At 45.3% G+C, this 24,853-nt stretch overlaps 1 protein-coding gene across 1 annotated transcript in view; it reads left to right on the top strand.

The window, feature by feature from the left end:
• The window catches only part of LOC144155550 (poly [ADP-ribose] polymerase 2-like), a 48,795-nt gene that overhangs the window by 3,893 nt on the left and 20,049 nt on the right, over positions 1-24,853 (top strand). Inside the window, exons 4-12 of the mRNA XM_077687067.1 lie at positions 5,096-5,277; positions 15,022-15,358; positions 15,459-15,555; positions 15,641-15,721; positions 15,811-15,895; positions 15,968-16,106; positions 16,179-16,245; positions 19,216-19,353; positions 21,500-21,826. Of these exons, the coding sequence (XP_077543193.1) occupies positions 5,096-5,277; positions 15,022-15,358; positions 15,459-15,555; positions 15,641-15,721; positions 15,811-15,895; positions 15,968-16,106; positions 16,179-16,245; positions 19,216-19,353; positions 21,500-21,826 (1,453 nt within the window). The remainder of the gene's footprint in view (positions 1-5,095; positions 5,278-15,021; positions 15,359-15,458; positions 15,556-15,640; positions 15,722-15,810; positions 15,896-15,967; positions 16,107-16,178; positions 16,246-19,215; positions 19,354-21,499; positions 21,827-24,853) is intronic.

Here is a 24,853-nt window from a genome sequence, read left to right as displayed (position 1 = left end):
CTATCATTTGAGTCTGTTGTGCAGCTTGGGCCACCGCTCAGTATCCCACAGCAGGTCGTCTTCCGTTCCATTGAAGTGGTTTGTAATTGAAAACTTCATAAATGACTTGGCCCCATCATCAACTTGGACCCGCCTACACGCATTTGAAATCCACCTTGTGGTGGTTACTTAGAAGAGGGGTTGCTTAGATTCACATGCAAACTTTTTTCCAATTTTTTTTCCCCGATAGTAGGGGAGGGTGCTTAGAATTGCAAAAATACGGTAACTGCCAGGAGGTCATTTCCTAGCTGTTTTTTGGCAATTTTACTGTTTTATCTTGCGATACTAATCAGTTAGCTCTGCAAGATTCTAGAAGTTGCGTAACTGCGGCTTGGTGACTGGGAATGGGCAAGCATGCTCTTCCCGCCTTTTGCCAGGAGGAAGTTGGTTTTTAGCACAGCGTGTACATGCAAAGGAGGGAAAGCACCTTGGTGGGCTTCCCCTGTGCTGGCCGTCTAACACGTGTCTAAAACCGACCCACATGACACTCTTGCCACACTTCCTATGATCAATAAGAGGAGACATTGGAGCAAGTGGTGTCTCCTCTTCTTGATCCTACAGGTTTTAGCCGCCTCCTCTAACCCAGTCCATGCTGCGAGCTCTGCCTGGTGCTAACGTTACTTTGTGCATCAAGGACTTGTCCTGTGATGCTGTTATTCTCAGCTCGGTGCTTTGTGGCTTTGCTATGGCCCCTACATGCCACGGATGTGCCTAAGCTGTAGATGCACACACAAGCCTCTTACTGAGTACACTCGAGCAGATTGCCCGCATTAGTTAACGTTGATCAACACATGGTGTTTCAGTATTTGCTGGCACCTTTTTCTCAAAAGTCATTTTTTGGCTTGAAAATTTGCGCTGATGGATTCACATTAAAGGGGCCCTGCAGCACTTACCATTGGCTACTAGGAATGTATTTTGGGGTAAAGTCTATTGTCCCAGCAATCTCCTCCCGCAAGAATTTTGAAAATCCTTTCCCTATCACTGAAACTACACGCGATGAGGAATCGCGCATAAATGTTCCCTCTCAACTCGACTGCAGACAACGCGACGAAAGCTGCGCGCTCTCTCCCAAAGAGGGGGGGCGGCTTGCGGCTTTCTTTTCCGCGGCCTTCGATATATCACAGGCTGGGGAGTTTTCTCCGCAACGTGGAGGGGTCTGTTTCCGGTCTGGTGCCAGAAAAAAGCAGGCATGGGTGCCTGCTTGCAAGCGCGCATTCGGGCTGGTAGGGCGTTTTTGAAGCAATAAATGTTTGTTGTTGAGTGGTCTGGTTGAAAGGGAAGTATTGGGCTCATCACTCCAACTCCGTGCGCACTCAAAACACAAAAGAAACGGCAAAACTGTGCCTACAGGTCTGGGCATAGAAGAGGTTCGTGCACAGCGCCAACGACGGTGGATCGTCACGGGAAATACGAGAAATTAGCCACGAAGTTGACCGTGACAGTCGATCGGACAGCCATGGCTTCAATGACGTTGCTTAGGCCATGCCAGCGGTGTTTAATGAGGAGAACTGAAGAGAGCGCGGTTGGTTTTTCTGCGTCTTCCACAGCGATTTGCGCGCTCACCGCTTCACGTGCATGTTTAATATTTGGCTCAGGTATTTCTGATAGTGTAAGCTAAGCGTCGTGCAGGTTTACTTGCACTGCTCAAAGAGTGTTGTAGGGTCCCTTTAATAGTAACCAGCTGATAAGCAGAACTTTTTTGTCAAAAACACTAAATTATATCGTACCTTTTACGCTTGCTAAACGTACTTGCCCATACGTGCACAGAGGTTTCCCCCACAGCTTTTTCAGTTTTAGTTCGCATTTGAGGGAAGCTGTGCTCCACCTTGACGCTAGACACCAGAAACGAAAACAACTTCAGTGCTGCACCCGAGAGACACTACGTTAATACATTTGCAAAAAAAGAAAAAACACTGCTGCACTTTGGGCACCACAGTGTGGATTGTTTTATCTCCAGCATCCTTATACGTTACCCAAAGAATACCAGCCAGAAAAACACAGGAGTTGCTAGACAGCTTAATTTTGGTAATTCAGATCTTAACTCTCGTCAAGAAAGTGGAACACATGATGAACCTTGGTGGCTGCACGTTATGACTGTGTTGCATATATGTAGGGTCAATGCGCCCACTTGCCCTCTATAGGCTCACGGGTGGTAACAAACCCTTCAATTTGGCAGTATAAACCAGTACAAACCCTTCAATTTGGCAGTATTCTTCAGTATAAACCGGATTCTTAATGTTGGAATCAGGGGCCACTTTTCAGCATTTCTTGGTAAGTGCCAGAAAATTCGACCCCTAGTAAGAGGCCCGTTCGTCAGGCACAACATTTGGTAGTTGTTCTCTGTCGAAGGGGAACCAGGTTTAGGAGCGGCCTGTTGGTGGTGTCTCGTTTGAACGCTGTCGTTGGGCTCAAGTAGTCGCATACCTTTACGCAAAAGGGAAGGACCAGGATTTTCATCCTCACAGGAAGTTGTAGCTATGCAGTTCTTCCAAGCATTGTGTAGTTAAAGGAGCCATGAAGACAAAATGGTTTGGGTCATACAAAAGACGGCATTGACACGATAACAGTTGTACCAATTTTAACAGCTATGAAGACCAAATACAACTTTATTAAATTTCAAAGAACTAGACTTTGGTAATTCACTCAGCTGCGTTTCAGCTGCAATAGGCATTTTTTTATTTGAAAAAAAATGCAAGAAATATTGAAAAACTTTCAAATTTCATATTACTCTGATGTAATTATGGGCCAGAACTGTAGTTATCAGTTCGTAAAACGGAACTATAGGCCCCAGTAGAATTGCCCAGTTAGTTTTCTGGGCGCTGCTAGCGGCTGCCAATTGCACAAACTAGATTCTCTGGGCGCTGCTGGCGGCTGCCAATTGCACAAACTAGATTCTGTGATGTAAAGAAATAGACGGAAAGGGGCTAGGAAGTCTCCACTGCTTTTAAGTGTTTTCTTTAAAGGTGTGCCGACACGAAATTTCAAACCTCAGATAACTATGTAAAAAGCTTCCTTTGTATATAAAGATACCCCTCCCCAGAAGTTTAAACCATAACCGTTCAGTAGAACTTATTTTAAACCAATTTTAATCCTTCCGCGCACAAGAAAGCTCACCCGCGTCATCGCGCAAGCTCATGACATCATCTGCGCTTCGACCCAAACGGCTGACATCAAGGCTCCCATGGTGAATCGAGGCGGCCGCGGGGCTGTTGGTGCACGCTTTTCCAAAAGCCTTGTGCATTACGTCACAGTTTTTGGGACTGACGTCACATGCAACTTCGGCCGGTCTGACGCGCGTGCCCAGACCGGCATCAGCTGTGGTGCGATGAGAATAGTGACGTCAAATGCGTCTTCCCGTCATGGGGGCGGCCTCAGTGTTCGCTTCATGGAAACTGAAACTGACACGAATAAACAGGGCTGTAAGTAATTATTTATGCTGCGTTCGACAATCTTATGTGCCATTCTATGATTACTGGGCTCGTAGGCGCCTAAAGCCGCGAAAAAATTAACAAAAATTTCGTGTTAGTACTCCTTTAATATCTCGATTATTGGACGGGTGCAGTAGAATTGGTATCATTGTTATCAAGGTATCCAGGTGTCTGTACGTTGCAGTATTTTTAATGAAGAAAACTTGTATTTTGTCTTCAACAGAAGCTTTGAACAACTAGGCTAAATATTAAAGGAAACAGACGAAGCTGTGGTGACTCACTAGCCCTGTATGACGTCACTGGGACTTGTTTGTGCGACTGGTGGGCACCGACCAAAGCCACTGCCAGGAAGCACGGCTGTGTATTTTATGGTGTCTCTAGTTCCATTTTGATCACATCACCTGATGGGTAACATGCAGTTAACACACTCATAGCTGATGGCTCTGTCCCCTATTACGTCACGGCTGATGTTGTGCTGCACAAAAGTTTTATTGTTCTTTTTTTTTTTTTTTTTCGGTTAAGAAAATGTCCTTTGGGGCTGAAATTGAGTTGAACGAGTTACCAAAGGCTGGTTGTTTCAAGTTAAGGTAGTGTTTTGTCTCTATGGCTCGTCTAAAGCAAGCACAGTTTAAGCAACACAACAACCCTGAAAGGCTGCTTCTGTGTCGATTGTGAAAGAGATGGTTCGAAAATCAGTTCCGTCCCAGATGAGCTAAAGGTATATGCAGGTGGCAGTTCTTCCTGCACCACATGACTGGCGTAGGGAAGCATGAAACGGGTGGTTGTGAATCTTTGGCAAAACAAGTGTAATAATGTCCATGTCTATTTAAGTATGCAATTTTCCTTTGTGCTTAGCCTTTTGGTACACTTTTTAGTTATGGATACTTTTCATCTACATGGCTACCTTCAACGGACGCTCTGTTTGTTCAATGGGCCTCTCGTGAGTTGCTCTGTTGACAGGCTGTTTATCGACAAATAGAATCAGTAAGAAGATAGAGGATTGTTTTTGTGTGTTCAGTCCTATGTTTATTTTTGATGCACCTAATTGGAATCGTTGGGGCAATCTCTGGGGGAATTTTTGGCCGAGCTTTTGCGACCAGCTGCTATGTCTGTCTTCAGTCATGCACGCCCTAGGCTGTTTTTTTGCATGCTTGGCAAAGCGTTCTGTGTTTTTTTGCCAGGTCTTGGCCTCGCTGGTGGTGAATGGAAGTGGTACAAGGTAGTCTGCATGTGATTGCATTTAGCTGTCATTACGGTGCCCTTGTGTATCATTATTGTGGCTGCAGCACTCTGTGTGTTCTGTGCCAATAATTTGCTCAATTCCTTCGCAGTTTTGGTCATGGAGCCAGATGAGGCTGCAAACTAGTTTTCATAGTAGGCTGTTATTGCAACTAGCTTTCCGAAAAGGTGTTTTTACCCTTAGCCCAGCGATGAGGAAGTAATGATGGGAGAAAATCGCAATTAGTGCCGGTGATGGCATGGGAGTTGGGCAAAAGGTCCGCTATGTACATGTCGTGTTTTAGCTTATTACGTGTGCTGCATGCTAGTGCTGATGGCAATTCCTTGCTTTTTTTTATTTGTGCGTTTTAATTGTTTCCTCGCATAAGTCTTTGTTTTTCATTATGCAGGCAAGCAGAAGCTGCCGCACAAGTAATAGTCATTGATTCGGACTCCGATGCTGAGCCGGCAGCAAGTTCGAGGGATGCTGTCATCATCTCCGATTCTGAGTCCGGGTCCACCAGCGACGAAGATGGGCTCCCTTCAGTCACTAAAATCCTTTATGGCCCGAATGCCAAAAAATTTTCACGAAGTAAGATATGAAGTTATGTATTAGAAACGCAGATTGAACTAGGTTTTTTTAGTGTATGTCAGCTGCCATAACTAGAATAGAATGAAGGAACGTACAAATGTGGCTTTTTGGTGTTGCTGCAACTGAACAGGTGCAGGCAGTGCTGTACTTGTCTTATTGATTTTAAAATATAGAATGAGTGCAAGCCAGATCATAGAGACTCAAGAATGCCCAACGGGAAGGTTACACTGCACGATAGCACCAGATGTGCGGGTAACACAAGTGTTTTGATTAGAGGGCCAAATTGGACTACCCCTAAGCATGACATTTTCTTAGGTACCGAAAGCAAGCCACCGGGGAAGAAAAAAAAACTACAAAACAAATGAATGCCAGAATAAAAATTGACATGGGGGGGGCATCAGCTGCAGTGGGCTCGCTAACAGGTAGCATAACTAAGGTTTATTTTGTGCAACATTGCATTGGCCAAATGACAAGGTATGTAGTCAAGCTTGGTTGTAACGAACAGCGTGATTCAGTGCAATTTGTTTGATATAACCAAACAAATATAACCAAGTTTGATATAACCAAACCTGCTTATAACAAACTTTAGCACCAAATTCACTATGTGCATTGTTGTGGACAGTGATACGAAAATGCACTAACGGAAGGAAAGTCTTGCCTTGCACTGTGAATACGTAATTATTCCAGAAGTACTTTTGTTGCCCAGAAAGGTACACATATTTGCAGCAGGCAGTGATTTTGCCTGAACGCTGCGTTCAGCTTTATTATTGAGAATCCCATTTTCAACTCGCGACGTCATTTAAATAAACTCCAGTCCGCTTCCCTGTAGCCCCAAGCAGTATTTTCGCAGCACATCGCCAGCAGAAAGGGCTTCGTGTAATGTTGGGGAGGGCGTTGGTCCTGTGGCGGCCGCCCCCCGACAACGTCAGGCATGTTGCTAGTAATTTCAGTCTTAAGGGGTCAGCGCCTCAACAGCATTGTCTTTAACTGCTAAAAAAAAAAATCTGGAAGGCGAAATCCAACGAAGATTGGCTGGAGGCGCGACCAGGCAGTGCAGCTGCTTGGTGACAGTGCACTCACTTACAGTTTGAAATATACAATCTGTGGTTTGTTATGAAAAGCATTTTACGTGCAGAATGAGTGGAGAATTTCGAGTGTTTCATATTAAGCTTATTTCGCTCAATTCAAGTTCGTTTCATTTGGGTTTACTTTAGCTACTTGCCATCATGCCCGCTGTAGCTTGTGATTGCATTTTCCAAGCCATTGTGTAACCGGTTGTCAAACTAGCTGAGCTAGCTTGCTAACTTGAAGGGCATCCACTGCAGCGATTCCGGTGAAAAGCTTCAGAAACGTCAGAAACACTGCGTGTCCCTTCCTGGGTTATGCTTATGCAGCACCTCCTCTACACTGAACATGGAGTGGAAGCGAGCAGATAAATCGTCTTCAAGTTTTCAGTCTCCGCAATAGCAAGTTCTCCCTGGTAGTAAGCAGCAAAAACGCCTGTGTGTCGAGATTTTGATACGTGTAAAAGATCCCGAGGTGGTCTAAATTGATCCGGAGTTCTCCACTACAGCACACCTCATAGTGCAGGTGTAGCTTCGATTCGTAAACCCCCTAAATTTAAATTTGAAAAGTTAAAATGATTTGACCCATGAGTTGGACTGGACCTCACGTACTGTCTTATTAGAGCTTTGACTGTAACTGATAACTCTACACACAATGGAGTTGGTTTTTTGTCGTCAGTGGTCCGTCAAGGCATCACATGCCAGAAGGCACTTGGGCAGTACACTGCGCTGTCCAGTACCTCTTAGTGCCCCACTTGCACAAAATCTGCATGCTGCAGCTAATTGTGGAGCTATATCTGCCTTTCTAGTTTTTTTTTTTTTTTTCGTGTTTTTGTCTTGTTTTACTTTAGGCTCTCACTGAACCCGCCGCGGTGGCTCAGTGGCTAAAGCGTTCTGCTGCTGAGCAGGAGGTCGCGGGTTCGCTTCCCGGCCGCGGCGGTCGCTTTTCTGATGGAGGCGAAAAGCAGAAACGCCCATGTGTACGAGATTTCGGCGCACGTTAAAAATCCCTAGGTGGTCAAAATTAATCTGGAGCCCTCCACTACGGCGCGCCTCATTGCCTGCGTTGCATCGGCGCGTTAAACCCTACAATAAAAAAAAGGGGGGGGGGGTCTCACTGACAGTGTCACTCGGCTATTCTTTTGTGTTGCGCTTCTCCCTGGGGCCATGAAAGCAAGTGTTCTCTCTTATACAGGCTTGTGAACTAACCGGCAAATAGGAACCTAATTTGTCAGTGGGGCCTCATGCGTAAAGGGGACCTAGAAACACTTTTATGCGGTTGCAGTTAAATGTGTTTGTGTTTAATTCGTAGAGTGGATGGTTAAGAGTATTCTAGCCAAGTGTGAGTCCGGTTCATATTTAAAGGGACACTGAAGTGAATTTGTCAAGCTGCCGTTTTTGCTTGCACCGTGTGGACTGGCTCAAATGAACAAACTTTTTATCGTTTATCTGGGTGATAAGGCGGTATTTATTTTATAAAGCCTGAAAGAATAAAAACTACCATGTGAGGTTTGCGGCGGCTGCACCAACTAACCGCAGTGACATCGGTTGAAGGTGCCACGTGATTGGACGATGTCCAAGATTAGCATTCAAACAAGTTTCGGTTTCGGTTCTGTGAGACAACATGCTTGGCATCCGATGTTATTGTTGCATGGGCATTCTTGAAATCTCAATAATCGCCATACCGTGCTTCTGTCATGTTGCAGCTGTAAAATGCCTAAGATAAGCCTACCAGGATAGCTTGGAATCGTAGCAATCACTAGCCGAGGCCTTTGCAGTGGATGAATGCCCTTCGCGTCACTGCAGACGCTCAAATGCCATGCGCTTTTCCCCCAATTTTTAGAGATTGCCTCACTCATGCCCCTATTGTAAAAAGTGTGTTCGCACAAGGCCAAGGGTCTGCTGATTCTGGCCTGTGCCCACTGCCCGCAAGCAGTCGGTGCTTATGGCAACAGCACGCCAACGAGAACTCGCTACCGTGTCAGGGTCAGTCTGCGCGCGTTCTGCGAACTCGCTCATGGAGCAATGAACGTTACTGCCTAAAAATGGTGAATTCAGTATAGAAAACATCTATCGAAAATGAAGCCAGCTTACAAAAAAAAAAAAAAAAAAAGGATGTGCCCTCGGGGATTCAAACTTTGACTTGCAAAATAACATAATTTGCGCTCCAGACCACTCGGCCACGAGCCAGTGCTGCCGGGTGGTGGAAATATAAGGTATATAATGTTTAACCAGTTTACATTTTTATTTAGTCTTTTTCCACAATATCTCACATCTAGCAATTGCATTTCTTAGATGGAAAAGCGTTTGCAGATGTGTGGTTGTGCTGCTGACCACTGTGCTTGTTCACCCAGCACAAAAAAGTGCTTCCTGCACCCTAGTTTTATGCTGTACGGTAAAAGTTTCAGTTGATTTTATTTCCTTAGTACCTATATTAACGTTGCTGACTTCTCCCACCTTCAATTGGGCTTAGATTTATCTACAATCAGTGAAGCGACGCATGTGCACTTTCGCATGTGCGCTTGTGCAGCGCTTGTGTGGAGCGACCTGGACTTGGAGCTTGATACAGTGTACAAACTAGCAAACTAAATAAAGGCACATTCTTCCATTCATAAACGTGTCGTGGCTTAGTTTCAACTGGGCGAACGAATTGCGACGACCCGTGGGCGGCTGGCGGACTAAACGCTGGGCCGACTGACTCTGTTTTGGAAGGTCGGCGAGCCACGCAGTAGCGCAGTCAAGCCAAGTCATGTTTTCGTGACTTCACACGAAAACGCCACAGAAAATGGGCGAGGCTGCAGAGAGGAGGACAGCATTTTCGAATTGATTTTCCTACTAAATAAATTCGCATAAACGGTCCCAGAGTGGTTGAACATTGTCTAGGGACTCCGGACTACAATTTGCGCTAGTAATCCCACAATGTTTACAAATTACTTCAGTGTCCCTTTAATGCATTGTCTCATTGGTGCTTGAGCAGCCAGAGGCCATTTATAGTTTGATGAAGAAGCGGTTTGGTGTCCCTAAAACTTGTATCGAATGTGCCATAGGTAGTTGACATTCTGCTTTTCTTTCCCGACTACCGGTTAATTCTTTTTTTCTTTTCTTTTTTTTTTCGCTTTTTATGGCTGGGTTAGCATTTTGTGCTGATAGTTTGTTTCGTGTTTAAACACTTTCGTGACCGCAAAACAATCGGTTGTTTTTGGGTGTTCCAAGATATTTTTTTTTCTTGCCACAAAAAATGATTGATGCTGAAGTGTAAGATGCGAAATGATGAAAGAATAGGGCGTTCTAACAGTAATAATTTGAAACAACAGATTCATTACAAATTTTATTAAAAAAAATATCCAAACAAAAAAGTAATAAAAAGAAAAAAAAATGATGAAAATATCTGCCACTTTGCACAGGCTGCACATAAAAAAATTTAAAACATACAATTTGAACATGAAGCCCTTATAAAGTAATACTGCAAAAATGAGCTCTGTAAGTACAAAAGTTATTTACATACATACAATTATATAAACACTAGTGCCTACCAGTTGTTTTTGGGTAGTCCAGGGAATATATTTTTTTTCTTGCCATAGAAAATGATGGATGCTAAAGTGTAAGTTATGAAATGATAGAGGATGAATTGGGCTTTCCAACAGTAATAATTTCAAACAACATCTATTACAAATTTTATAAAAAAATTGTGAAAACAAAAAAGTAACAAAAGAATTATAATAACCTCAATGCTACTTTGCACGCGCTAGACATAAAAACAATTTGAAATATACGCTTTGAACATAAGGCTATTATAGAATAATACTGCAAAAGTGAGCTCTGTAAGTACAAAGGTTATTTACATTCATAAAATTATCTAAACACTAGTGCCTACCTGCTGTTTTTGGGTAGTAAGGAAAAAATTTGTTTCTGCCAACAAACCCTTGGGGATATCCAACCTCGGGTCGATATCTCTGACTTCGTGTGCGGGCAAACTAATGGAACACATGGTGCTAGACAGGCTGACATCTCACATGGAGGAACCAACAGAGAGATGAAAAGGATTCCCGGACACCATGTATGGGGTCTGCCCCAACTTGTCCACTCAGGACAGCCTGTTACAAATAAAAGAAGAGGTCATCAACAACCTAAGCACCTCACAAACAAGCACCATCCTTGCCTTGGACGTCAAAGGGGCTTTCGGCAATGTGTCGCATGCGGTCATACTTGAAACCCTGAGGACTACCCAATGCGGAGAGAAAGCCTATAATTACATCAGGGACTTCCTCTCACATCGCACGGCAACGGTGGGACTTGGCAAATTACGGACCGACAAACTCGTCATCGCAAAGGGCACTCCACAGGGCTCGGTCATCTCACCATTACTCTGAAATTTATCAATGAATAACCTACCTGACCAGCTAAATGCCATCCCAGGTCTCGGGCATGCCATCTACGCCGACGACGTGTCCTTTTGGACTACCAAAGGCCCAGCAGGCATACAACAGGATGCCCTGCAGAAAGCCGTTGACTGTACGTAAGCCTATCTGAAAAGATGTGGGCTGTCTGTTGCACCGGAAAAATCTGAAATTCTCATACTCAAGAAGCGAACAAGAGGTAGACACCCCGCCGAGGCCCCCGACCCATAAATGACGCTTCATGGCGCTACCATCCCAAAGGTCGATACGCTCCGAGTATTGAGTTTGACTTTTCAAAAAGACTGGGCAGGGGCTGCCACCCTCCAGAAACTACAAAACACTGTCACCCAGTTAACCCACCTAATCAGGCAAGTAACAAGCAAAAAACACGGGTTGAAAGAAGAGGACACAATCAGAATGCTACAGGCCCTGATAATTAGCAGAATCACCTACGGCACCCCTTACTTGGGGCCAAGAATCGCTGAAAGAAAGAAGCTCGACATTTTAATTCGTCAAATCTACAAATTAGCACTGGGACTACCAGCCAAGACCTCCACAGAGAAACTTTGTCAGGAATCCACAACACATGGCGGGAACTCGCCGAGGCGCATAAAGCCAGCCAAGTGGAGCGAATCGAGCTTACCCTGACTGGCCTTGTACCGCCTTGCTACCTTGCACCGCCTCGGTTACGAGCCAAGTGTGGGACCCCAAGACCAAAAGCGACGCATCCCCCATGCCTTGAGGGAATACATCATGGTTGAAAATGTCCCACGCAACATGCACCCGGTTTACCACGAGGGGTGAAGGGAAGCCAGGGTCAAGGCCTTGCGAAAAGCCTGGAGCAAGGACAGCTCAACAAGATACGTCGACGCTGCGAGGTACCCAGCAAGAACCAAATAGGTGCACATGGTTTAGTGTGACAAACAGTAAAGGAGATGACTTGTGCTCAGCAATGGTCAATACAGATGACACCGCTCTGCGGAGGAGACTGCAGTTGTGCTTGCCACCACCACAGTACCAGATGCCCAAGGCCGGGTGACCGTCATCACCGACTTGCAAGCGGCATGCCATAATTTTCAAAAGGGCCGTATCTCAGCGATGGCACTTGCTCTACTAAGTAAGGCTTCACAAGCAAAAAAAACTTCATTGGACATTTATATCATCTGGACACCAGTTCCTGAGTCCTTAGAGGGTAATGAAGCGGCAGATACTGCAGCCTGAGGCCACTCACACCGGGCTTCAACGCTCACAGGCACTCGCCACTCTGCCGACAACCATCTGTCTATCCCTAAGCGCAGCAGACATCCTAGAGCACTACAGGCTATCAAAAAGAAGGTACCCACCGCTCCACCTGAAGCTAACCAAAGATGAAGCCACACAATTCCGGAGACTGCTGACAAATTCATTTCTGCATGCCACGCAGCTGTCCAATATACACCCCACGCTCTTCAGCTACAACTGCAACTTCTGCTCTGGGGCGCCCAACATCCTGTACCACATGGTGTGGGAGTGTAAAGGCGTCGCCAAACTACCAGAAGTCATCGCACCGACACCGGAGCAGTGGGAGGTCCTGCTGACAAGCGATGTCGTGGAAAACCAGCATGGCCTGGTGACCAAGGCCATTCGAGCTGCAGCTGGCCATGGCATCCCGGACTAGCGACGCCACCCACCGTGGATGACCAAAAACCATCTTGCGCTGCTTTCTTCCCATTCAATGGAAGCAATAAACGTTTTTTCCTCCTCCCTTCTTGCCGCAGAAAATGACGGATGCTGTAGTGTAAGTTATAAATGATACAGAAAGAATGGGGCTTTCAAACAGTTATAATTGCAAACAACAGATGCGTTAGGTATTTTATCAAAGAACTGTGAAAACAAAAAAAAAAGAACAAAAAGAAAAAAATTGACGATAACCTCAATGCTACTTTGCACACGGTAGACATAAAAACAGTTTGAAATATGCACTTTGAACATAATATGCTTATAGAATAATACTGCAAATATGAGCGCTGTAAGTACACAAGGTATTTACATACAAAAATAAACACGAACAGCCGCGCTTTGCTGTGGAGTGCTACGCCAAGGTCAACTCTGGGCCGTCTTCGTAGAGAAAACTAGATTCTCTCTGCAGCCGGCGCCAAACGGTCTTGCCTGAACAAAGTCGACGCCCTGCAGATAAAAGCTGTGGCCTTTAGAACAGGGCCGGATCTGTTTACAACAATGCGCAGCCGCGATAGGGCGACCGGAGAAGAAAGCGAAACTCACCGGCGTACACCTGGGGATTGTCCTGGGGGTCTTGACGCACTTCGCTGCTCATACTAAAGTCTGACGAATTGAGGTCGTGTTCCATGTCTTTGCTGCTACCATCATGCACAGATTCAAGCTCACATACATCGGAATCCGTCAAAATTCGACTTTTGCGCGAAGCATTGGCGAGCGGTGGCGACGTCGTAACTGAAACCACGTGAGCTTGCCTCCCCACTGGCGAAGGACATTTAAAAATCCCCCCCCCTTCGTGACGGAAAAACGAAACTCGAAAGCAAAACTGATAAAATACTTCCTTCTTTACCATTTGGATAGCGTTAGCAGTCCAGAAGCGCTCGCTGAGTGCCAAAATTTAAATTTGTATTCATCGATAGCATACTATCGATGGGAATAGGCGCGGTCACGAAAGTGTTAACGGATCGCACTATCTGCAGCTTTAGTAGTGCCCATCCCTAGCACCAGCAACGTCTGTTTCAAACAACCCACATCTGTCTTGGTGTGGAACAGTGCCTGTCCTGTGTTTTCTTCTGTCATCTGTCCGTGTGCACCACTCCACACCAGGACAAATAGTTAGTGACTCGCCCAACTCTCTATATTGGAATCTACGTCTAGCTAGCTACTTCATTGCTCGTGTCTAGGTGGGCCCAAGCTACTGGTAATTCACATGCTCTGACCAGCCAGTTCGTCTTGCCCTGCTTCGTCAATCGAAATGGCTGTTGCATGTAGGGGCCAACCTCAAGGTCATCGATTGCTCAAGGGATAACCTTATCTGGTGCTCAATAACTTCTTGGGGCTCAGCATCAGTAACACTGCAGTGTGGAGCAGCCTTCTTGCTGCCGAGTTCTGCCTACCACAAGGAAGTCGGAAGTTTTTCAGCTTGTTGAGGCACATTAGCGCATGACTAGGGTGACAGGCACACTTGTGGTTTGGTGTAATGCAAAAATGACATGGCACATAAGCAGTTGGGGGCACGGAAGCATTTTATGTGGGCATTTGGGCTGTACATGTCTGTTGCATTCGAACCATGCATAATGAAGGTTGGAAAGGGATTTTCTTTTCTGTGTTGAACTGATATTTCAAGGAAAACAAAAAGCTTCTTTTTCTTGTCTCAATTTCGTTGCTCTATTGTATGTCCATTAAGGCATACCTGCTATCAAAAATGCTACCTCGCGCAAGTTTGTTAACCATTTATAAACATCTTTGTTCCCACCTGAAATTAAAAGGGGTGCTTTCATTACTAGATTGAAATTTTGCAGTTCTGCAGCCTGCACCGAATTTGTGCTGTTCTTTGGTCTGCTCAGAAAGGCTGCTTTATTCTGTTATGCAAGATGCCTTGTGCACTAATTAAACAGCTTTAGTCTGGCTCATGATCTTATTGTGCTACATAAATATCCCTTGAATAAACTGGTGTTTGATGAGGCATGCCTGCTGCCTTGTCGGAATGTTTGGATGCCTGACTGCACGCCATTTCTGCAAGCTCTAATCGGCGTGCTGAATATACTGCAAAATGGCGTTGTGCTGCTGAGCCCAAGAACATGGGTTCGATTCCGGGCTGCGGCGGCCACTTTTCTGATGGAGGCGAAAAGCGAAATCGTGTGTTCAAGGTTTCGATGCACGTTAAAGATCCCCAGGTGGTCAAAATTAATCCAGAGCCCTCCACTATGGCGCGCCTCATCGCCTGTGTAGTGGCGACGCGTTAAACCTAATAATCGATCAATCAAATCAATATACTGCAAAATGATGTAGTGTCTGTGCAAATCGTGTGCAGCAAAGAAAATGTCTGGGTATGCGGCACCTACCCTGCTTCAAAACCAGCTGGAAATGCAAGGATGCTGCCTAGTTTAATTGGTTGCCAACGATGCATGGTCTAAAAGATGGCCTCGTGGTGTGCGTGCGTGCGTGCGTGCGTGCAGGCTTGCTGGTACAAGTTGCTTTGCTGTTGCATTACGTATGCTGCTGGTGCGTTTGTTCCAAGGTTGCATCCTTTTTTTTCCCTCTCCTGCACCACTTTCTCTATTCAGGAAGGGCACGGTCATCAGAGTTGGAGCCAGCTTTGGAAGACACGGACCCGAGCCGGTATCGAGTGGTGATTCCACCTGTGGACCCTCTGGCAGCTATTGCCACAGGAAACAATACAATGGTCTACAATGAATCGACAACGGTGTACGACGTGATGCTCAACCAGACTTGCCTGGAGGCCAACCAAAACAAATTCTACGCCATACAACTGCTCAGGGACAAGCTGTACGACGACTACTGCGTATGGTTTCGCTGGGGACGCATTGGGGATAACGGAGCTCACGCACTGAAGAAGTTTGGCACCAACCTTTTCCAGGCAAAATTCCTGTTTGAAGACAAGTAAGGGCACTTTCTCTTCATTAAGTGAATGCTTTCTGAGACATTTTTGTACTGAAATGTTGTACAGCAGTGATGTTTTGTTCATTGTGTTTTTTTGCAGGTTCTTCAAAAAAACTGGCAACCAATGGGCTGACCGTGGAAAGTTCACCCAGCGCCCTGGCAAGTATCACATGGTCAAACGGGATTACTGTGAACAAGTGAGTGCACGCACTGGCTTGTGGCCATTGAGGGAGGGACATTCACACAGATGCCTCTTCTAATGGTGGACTTTTTTTGTTTAAGGAGGGGGCCAACTATTTTGAAACACTCCTTGCGAGAGCTGAAGAGAACGACGTGAAGTGCAAACTGCCACCCAACTTGCATGTACTACTACACCATCCTTCAGTCCCCCCTTTTCTTTTTCACCAAAGGGAGGCAGTATGTTTACTCTTAACCCTTGAATCATTTTTCAGCGGCTCATCAGCCTCATATCGGACGTCAAAACCCTGGAAAAGAGAGTAGTAGGCATGAATTTTGATTCGCAAAAAATGCCCCTGGGTGAGTGTTGTATCAGCTCATTCAAAGGCCGCACCTGCAGTTCGGTGTTTCCTTACGTGTCTTCCATTGCAGGGGCGCTTAAGCAAGAGCAAATTGATGCTGGCTACAAGGTGCTACGGCGAATTGAGGACTGCATTGCCAACAAGGCCCCCAACACTCAGTTGATGAGTGCCTGCAATGAGTTTTACACCCACATACCTCACAAGTTCCGGTGAGCAAAAGTGCTCAATGAGTGTCTCAGGTGCGTGACTCTGAGAGCATGAGAGAACCTTCCTCATTTCAGTCGCAGCCAGCGACCTGAGCTCATCAGGACGGATGACCAAGTCCAGGAGAAAGTGCAGCTACTCCAGGTGGGTGGCACAATTACACTTTTAGGTTCTTTTACACATTTCTTAAAATGGAAAATGGAAGTTATCTATCAAGGTTGACTTGCAAAAACTGAATTACTGTTTTACCCAAAAGAAGACAGGTGTGCAAGGAGTGAGGCCTAGCCGAGTTCAGTTTCTGTATTCCTGTTTGGTGTGCCGAAAGCTTGGGAGCGTACATGTAATTGAAGGTAGTGGACTAGACTTTAGTGGTGTGTATAAGTTATTCAGAGGTTCCAGTTTGCTGCCAGCTTCCACAGATCACAAAGGTCTGAAGGTTTTTGACCCTCTATATTGCAGTGGGTCAAAAACCTGCAAAAAAAAAGTGGGTCAGGGAGCAAACTGGTGTTAAAGACATATTAGTAGAAATTAAGAAGAAACGGACATGGGCAGGGCATGTAATGCGAAGGCAAGATAACCGCTGGTCATTAAGGGTAACAGAGTGGATCCCTAGAGAAGGCAAGCGCTGCAGGGGGCGGCAGAAAGTTAGATGGGCAGATGAGATCAAGAAGTTTGCGGGGATAAATTGGTCACGGTTGGCACAGGGCCGAGGTAATTGGAGAATACTGGGAGAGGCCTTTGCCCTGCAGTGGGCGTAGATAGGCTGGTGGTGATGATGATAATGATGATTGCAGTGGTGCAGAGTTTATCAGTACTGGAGAAATCAGCTAGAAACCTGCTGTCTCCAGTGTCCTGTGTCAGCTGACCAGCAGTTTCAGCAGAGGAGTTTACTGACAATTGTCTTTATTAACATGAAGTTTATTAAATCATGTCTGGTAGGGAGGTAAAGGTCAAGCAAAAAATAAATGGCAGCGCATGAACTCTGCAAGTGCTTGTTGGGGGATTTCACATTACGATAAGTGCGGGCCGCAGTGCAAGATATACTCTTGGGTGAGGACACTGTATGATGTTGAGGCAAGTGCCCTGATGAGGTCCCCTTAACTCTTTCGCTACTGCGCCTATTCGAAATCATTCCTTTTGAACGATACCTTGGGAGCCCCTTTTCATAGCCTTCCAGGTGTTGCTGGAACAAGCAAAGCTATTTGGAGTTAACTTAGAAAATGTCCTTTCAAAATCAGTTTTGTTTTCATTTTTGCAACAAAAACGTGATTTTTGACACACGTTCACATCACCTGGGTGTAGAAAAGAGGCGTGGTCATTGCACGTCACTGTTACCAAAGAAGAATGCGTGCTACTCGTAATTACTCTGCATCAGTGTTTGGTTTTTGTTATCAGGGCATGAATGGTGAATCAGAAAATGATTTTCAGTCGTCAGGTTGGCACTCTAACTGTAATAATCCCTGAAATCGGCTGAAAATGTCAAGCAGTGCCTGTTTGCAAATCTACTTTATGATTTTAGGCAGTTTTATCGCCTTTGCACACGTTGTTCTGAGTTGTGTTATATAGTTCTACTTACTACAGGACCATTCACGGACAGTTTACAACAGTTTCGGTTTCGTTTGTGCATCATGAAATTCATATTTGGCACTTCTATGCAGTTACCCAACTTCAAGCCTCCCTGCCATGGCGCCTTAATAAGCGTCCATGACTGATCCTCGAAAAAAGCATGCCGCTCCTAATTTCACCCAACCCTAACCCGATTTCTGCGATAAGAACTTCCGATGCAAGTCAAAAGATCACACCCATTCGCCAGATATCTGTTCCGACGAGGAGAGCGCTTCAAACCGGCTTTACACACAGCCAGCTGTTCGCCTGCCAGTTTCATTTCCATACGAGGGTATCTCTGGGGGTCTAGTGTTGCTTCTCAGTTGAACTGTCTATTTGGACGGAATACCCAATAAGTTTTGTATTGTTTTGTTTCAAAAATGTTAGGTGGCGCTGCAATGCAAGAGGCTCGTAGTGCTGATCTGTTTTATCGTGCAACAGCTACTCGGCCAAAGTTTTCCGGGTACGATTTTAGCGCAGTGAACCTCATTCCTGCAAGCAAGGCTACAGTAGCAAGTCAGGAGATGATAGTAAAGCGCAACTTTATGTTTTGAGACATAACTGACGAACGTCAATAAGCATCAACCCCAGAGTTCCGTTTTCAACTTCATGCATGTTTTTCCGCATCGCGTGCTTGTCCCAAGTACTGTGCTGGCCATGAATGCAAAGTCAGCCATTGGCAAGATGTTTTTACATTACGTGGGGGCACATTGGGGCCTCTGATAACATCAAACCGCCAGATCTCTTCCAGAGAACCACCCTAAATTGCACATTTTGAAATGGAGGTTGGGCTTCACCGCCTGGCACGAGCACGACGTGTGCTAACATTTTTTTTTGTATCTGACAAACTGCTCTGCGCAAGTTGACATTTTTTCTAGGGCATGTTTTTAAAATGTTTCCCTCCAAAATGTATGCTCTAATTTTTTTATACTACCGGTGGTTTGTTATACACAACTGCTTTTTTATCATTCTTCGACAACTTGACAAAAACTTTGATTTTAATATTTTTTTTCGCAACTATGATGTATGAAAACATTTAAAAAAACCGGTGTTATTTGAAAGGCTGTTAAATAATCTGCATTTTGTATTCCTGTAATTAGTGCCCAACCAATTTTTTTAGCAGAAAAATGTTTTTTTCTTGGACCCCTAAAAATCAGTCAATTTTCCCGCGCTCACGAAAGAGTTAACATGTGCCAGGTAGACTTATTCTGGCAGTATTATCCTTTGCCACAATAATGCTGCTGTAAAAAGAAAATATCTGATTGCTATGAGCAGCCACAATTGTTGGATGTGCGCTTTACTGATATTGTGGCATCACAGGGATGCCTGGGCATTTTTTGCCTGCTGATATTGCAGTACTGTTAACATTTTTTTTTCGATAGGATGAATGTTAATACGCTCATTTATTTAGCCAGCCGTGCTCTAGGCTGCAGTCAGTGGGGTTGCACTGCTTTGCCAAAGGGCTTTATGTTGCTTTTTTTTTTTTTTTTTTTTTTACACTGATTTCAGGCTCTTGAGGATATCCGAAAGGCCCTGGTTGTGTACAACGGCTTGATGGGTTCCCAGACAGTCCACCCCTACGACCGGTTCTACGCCTCACTCGGTTGTAAGATTACAGAAGTCAGCCTTGCGAACAGTGACCGAAAGGTATCGAGGCTTTGGAATTCGCTCGCTAACTGTGGGTTAGCTCCTGGAAGCATAGCAGCATGCCTTGATGGGAGGGACTTGATAACTACGGAACCAAAGGTCCTGAGCTTGCAAGGGCCATTCCTTATAAGAGAGAGAGGGAAAGAGGGAAGGAAGGACAGAGAGAGGGGGGCACTTCCATGCCTTCTTTTGAGCTGCCGTCTCCCCAAAATGTGGTTGAAGGCTGGGAGGCGACAGCACTGGGGCAGAAAGCCTGGGAGCTTATAGATGAAATGGCTCATCCCATCTAGCCTCTCCTTGCACTCCATATGCACAGATGGGTCCCGCTTTTTGGCTTGAGCCCTTGGATCACCCGCCAGCTGTTGGATGAGCTTGCGGCGGTACCGCAGCTTTCTGTGCTTTTTTGCCATGATTCTGCAGATGTGTGTGCCTCCAAATAAAACTATTGACAATGGAAACCTCTAGATGCCAGGAAAAAAGATTTCGCCACCATTTCATTGTCTTTCAACAAAATGGGTAGCTCACAGAGTAATGATCCACACGGTGCTGTCTCCACCGCCGTCGAGGTCTGCGTCACTTGCTTCTGTCGAGTCACCATCATCACTAACTGATAGAGGAACGCAATTCTCTTCCTCACTGAAGTCATCATCACTTTTGCACCAATGTAGAACGCATGTGATGAGAAAGCGGCCGTGCTTCTCAGCAAACAGTGCACACGTGAAAACGCTCTGGAATCAATGAGGCATGTGCTGAACATTGTGCTGCACCCTAGTGCAAAAAGAAGAAAACTTCAACAAAGTTCTCTTATCCCTCAAGAGATGGTGCATCATGTATACAAAGAATGTGGGCACATCGCAGTGAGAAAAACTGACCATGAGCACCCAAGTGAGGCGTACCCCGACAGTAAACCGCTACGGCCGTGTTGCATTTTGCATTTTCGGGCAGAGCCCGACAACGGACTGCAAAGGGTTCATGATGTAGATTCCTCCCATGAAATGCGTCCACCAGTTGACATGTCCCTTTAGCTAATGGAGAACAATCATGGAGTCAGTCCATGCATATACATCACTGAAAGAGTCGGGAAGGTCTTGTTGCATTGAGTCGTGCTGCTACGAGGCTACCCAGAAGCTCTAATCTTGCCTGGCTTATCTTTGTAGGAGTGATCCAGCACTTGCTGAGCAGTATTGTTGTGAAAAATTGTAATGTTGATCGAGCATGCACACGTATGCTGCGGCTCCACGATCTCTAGGGCTTGCACATGTGAGTAAAGTTAGAACCCCTGTTGTGGTTCTTGGCGCAAGATTACCTTTCTAAAACTGTGGTCCGTGCTTAGTACATCCATGACGTGCATCAAAATCGCATGGTAGCCATGCTTCTTGTGTGTTTTCCATGTAATACCCCTGTCACACGGGCACTTTCAATCGCAATTGAGTCGATCCGGATCGAGCTCAATCTGAATTGGGCCCCTGCTACACGGCAGTTTCAATCACGATCGAGCTCAATCCCGCTCGAACTCAATCCTGGTTTCTCAAGCGCGATCGAACGAAAGCGGCGATACTCTCGTCCCCGCTCAATAATGGCACACAATGGAGCAACTTCAACTAATGCCACAAATTGTGTCAAATAACTTGACCCAAATAAGCGTGAGGTAATATTTACATAGTTACGTATACCTACGGCCGTGCGAAGTCACCCGACGCCGGCCGCAAGTACATTGGTAGCGCCATCTGGCGAACACAATTGCAACCCATGCAACTTCTCGATCGCGATTGAAACGTGCCGTGTAGCAGCGGCAGTTCGTCGAGTGCGCTCGAAAACTCGATCGCGATTCACTCAATCGCGATTGAAAGTGCCGGTGTGACAGGGGTATAATATGGGAGTCAGGAAAAGGTCTAAACTGTGCCACTCTTAAAAAGGCAGGCATAAATGTGATTTCACCCAAGCTCTCTTCATTGTCCCTTTGATGCAATTTCTTGGCTGTTAACGTGGACTGCAGGTTCTGTACTTCAACATATATTTGGATGATAACGTTTTTCCTGCATTGCACATTTTTTTGTTGTACAGTCCACTGAGAAAATTCTTGTTCTACTTGATATGTGTATCCGTGCTATTTATTAACCTGTGTAATAACTTTTTTTCCCCGTAGCTCATCGAGCTCGCCATCAAGAACACACACGGGGAAACGCACAAGAGCTTCAAGATGTGCGTGGAGGACGTCTTCAGTGTGTGCAGACCATCCGAGGAGCAGCGGTTCACCTCCAAAGGAAACCACAAGATGCTGTGGCACGGCTCAATGGCGACCAACTTCACAGGCATCCTGAGTGAAGGGCTTTGCATTGCCCCCGCCCACGTACCAGTCAACGGGTACATGTTCGGCAAGGGCGTCTACTTTGCCGACAGTGCCAGCAAGAGTGCCAACTATTGCCGCACACGAACGGGCAGAGCCAAAGAGGGTGTCCTGGCCCTCTGCGAGGTGAATGTCTTCCATTCTCGACCGTTCTTCTTATTCCCCAGCAGTTTCGTACAATGGTAACGATTCTGATAACTGCAAAAGGCCTTGATGGGAGGAGCTTCGCTTGAGTGGAACTCTACTGAACTGAAGCAACTTAGAACAAGCATTGAGGAGCAGTTTACTACTGTTGCTACACCAGTGTCACTGTCACTGCATGCTTCCAGTGCTCACTCACTAATGGGGCAGAAGCTTGGCATTTTGTAAGGCATGTTGGAAGAAAACCTGCCGCAGCCAAAGGACGAACAGAAATGTAGATGTGTATGGCTCTGTGCTCAAGGATGTTCTGTACTGCAAAAAAGCCTCAGCTTGTATTAAGGCCCATTTAAGGCCCATTTCCTTGGTTTTTGTATGGTGTGGGGTAAATTTGATAACGTATTATTTTCAGTTGTGGTAGTGTATTCAAAATAGCAGTCAGTACTCAGAAAGTAATGTGGTCCACATAAAACCTTTTTTTCTTCGTTTTCCTCTGCCAAAAATGCTCTCTTCTCTTGAACTTTGCTCATAATCACATATTTTGGTCTACCCTTTCCATCTGGAAACTTCACACGAATACTTCCCTGGTTCATTGGCAATAAATAGAAATCTTCTGACGCACAAGAGAAAAATTCTTATCGCTAGAATGCCAATCACAGTGCAGAATGGCTTTTAACTGCAACAAAGCCATTTATCATGAACGCCTTGCAAGCAGGCATCGTTAGCATGCTCATACTACTAAAAATGGACCATACAGTGTTAATTTTGGGCAACGGTTGAATTCTAGCCAACAAGCAGTTTCGCTTGAGGCTCTTTTTCTTTTTTTAAGCTCTAAGGAGAGCCATGTTAAATGCGGTATGTAGTGCATAAAAAGTGAATCCTAATTAAACGTTAGGCATCATGACCCCCAGCCAACTAAGAAGCCAGTGTTGCTCATTCAGGCAGCCTGCACAAAGCCAAATAAATTTTTGTTAATAAAATGGTGCCAGGTTCATTTTGTGCTGTGTTTACAATGGCGCAAAAAGAAACAAAACAAAAAAACAAGCTCACACTAACACGTAAGGCTTGAAGGTAGTGAAGCTGTACGCAGGGCTGTAGCCAGAAATTAATTTTTTTCAGAGGGGGTTATGGGTTACGAAGAGAGGAGTTTTGCCGAAAGGAACTCTAAGCCTCGCTTACACGCCGCCTGGAAAAAATTTTGGAGGTGGTTTGAACCCCCAAACCCCTCCCCCGGCTACTTCCCTGGCTGTGTGCAGCCTTCATGACCATCACATCATAAGTCCACCATTGCAGCTGATTTGTTTCTTCTTCACTGCCACAACGACCTTTACTTAATCGTTGTTGCTATAAGTGTGAGCTTCCTTAATTTTTTTGGAAGTGATAATCATGCACATCACCTTGCAGGGGTGTACGCTATGACGTGGCTCGTTCCGAGCAAGTGTTGCCATGATTACGGCAAAAGCTCTCTCTCTCTCTCTCTCTCTCTCTCTCTCTCTCTCTCTCTCTCTCTCTCTCTCTCTCTCTCTCTCTCTCTCTCACACACACACACACACACACACACTCTCTCTCTCTCCTCCTTCCCTCCCCTTTGAGTGGGTATGCTTGGCTTGACAAGCGTGCGCCGGGGACACTGGGCGGTCGCCGCCGTGAGGCACGCACACGAGCACTCGGCATTTTATTGGTTTTTTTTTAACTGTCGGGCAGTCACCGTGAGGCACGCGCTCATGTGCGCTCAGCATTTTATTGGTATTTTTAATTCCGGACCCGAAACTGTCAAAAAATCTGAGAAGCGTTATCTGTGAAAATTTCTCTCCCTGAATGCATTGGTATTGAGCCCAGTTGCGCTCTGCTGCAGCCTTATAGAGTTTGCACTAATTAAATCTTTGCTCAAGCGAAATATTTTTCTGTCAACTGTTGTAGCCTAATTGGTACATACTGTTAACACAAAGCTTGAACTCTTGTTTCAGACTTTTTGCTAGGTCCTGCGTATTTTGTGAATTCAGGTGTAAAATAAGGGCTACGCTTTTTTCTCCTTTTTTTTTGTTATCTTTCACTTGTAAACTTTGTAACTTCTGCAGACCTTAGTGAAGCATTAAATTGTAAAAATAAGTTTGCCTGTATACTTCCGTTACATTGCTAAGAATACAACTGAACTGCTTGCAGCAGCAGTTAATGCAAAAGGTACAAAATTGGTATATCCGCCCAGTCAAAGAAATTTTTTGCACTATGATATATGACAACACAAATTTTGAAAGCTGAAAGCTGGTTTGTGGGACTTGCTTAAAATTTTTTCCAACAGGACCAATACTATAAGTGCCTGCAAATGTAAAAAACCACATCTGACAACTTTTGTTGAATGCACTGTTTTAAAAGGATAGACTGAAGTGTGTAATCATTACCAGACTGATAGCCTCTCTTAAATGCCACTGGTGGTCAACTTCTTTAAGTTATTATTTTGGTCGCTCATTTTACCTCGGTTGAAAGTTTCAGGTTCAGTGCATAATACTTCATTCAGTCAACACAAAGGCTGCTATTGCTGAGGTTATCAACTACTTCGGTTGTTATTGAGGGTCACTGCAACAGATTAGGTTTTACTTCTAATGATGCGAGTTGCGACCACTGCCCGTGTTATAGGAAGCAAAATATAACGTATTTTTTACGTCACAAAATGTAAGTGATACAGAGAAGAGAAATGCCATTTGATTCTAGAACAAACTATTGATTGATTGATTGTAGAATTTAACGTGCCGATGCTACATGGGCGATGAGGCGCACCTTAGCAGAGGGCTCCAGATTGATTTTGACTGCCTGGGGATCTTTAACGTGCGCCGAAATCTCGAACACACGGGCGTTTTTGCTTTTCGCCTCCATCAAAAAAGCGATTGCTGCGGCCGAGAATCGAATCTGCGTCCTTGGACTCAGCAGCACAACACCATAGCCACTGAGCCACCACGGCGGGTCCCAAACAAACAAAGCATGCTTCGTCGGGCATTTCTCTCCCCTCTGTATGCTTTG

This window comes from Haemaphysalis longicornis, unplaced genomic scaffold (assembly GCF_048455015.1).
Source record: "Haemaphysalis longicornis isolate Haplotype H1 unplaced genomic scaffold, Haemaphysalis longicornis Haplotype H1 scaffold_1, whole genome shotgun sequence".
NCBI classification, from domain to species: domain Eukaryota; kingdom Metazoa; phylum Arthropoda; class Arachnida; order Ixodida; family Ixodidae; genus Haemaphysalis; species Haemaphysalis longicornis.
Note: the sequence above shows the minus strand (reverse complement) of the source record. Positions and strands in the feature narration are given on the sequence as shown.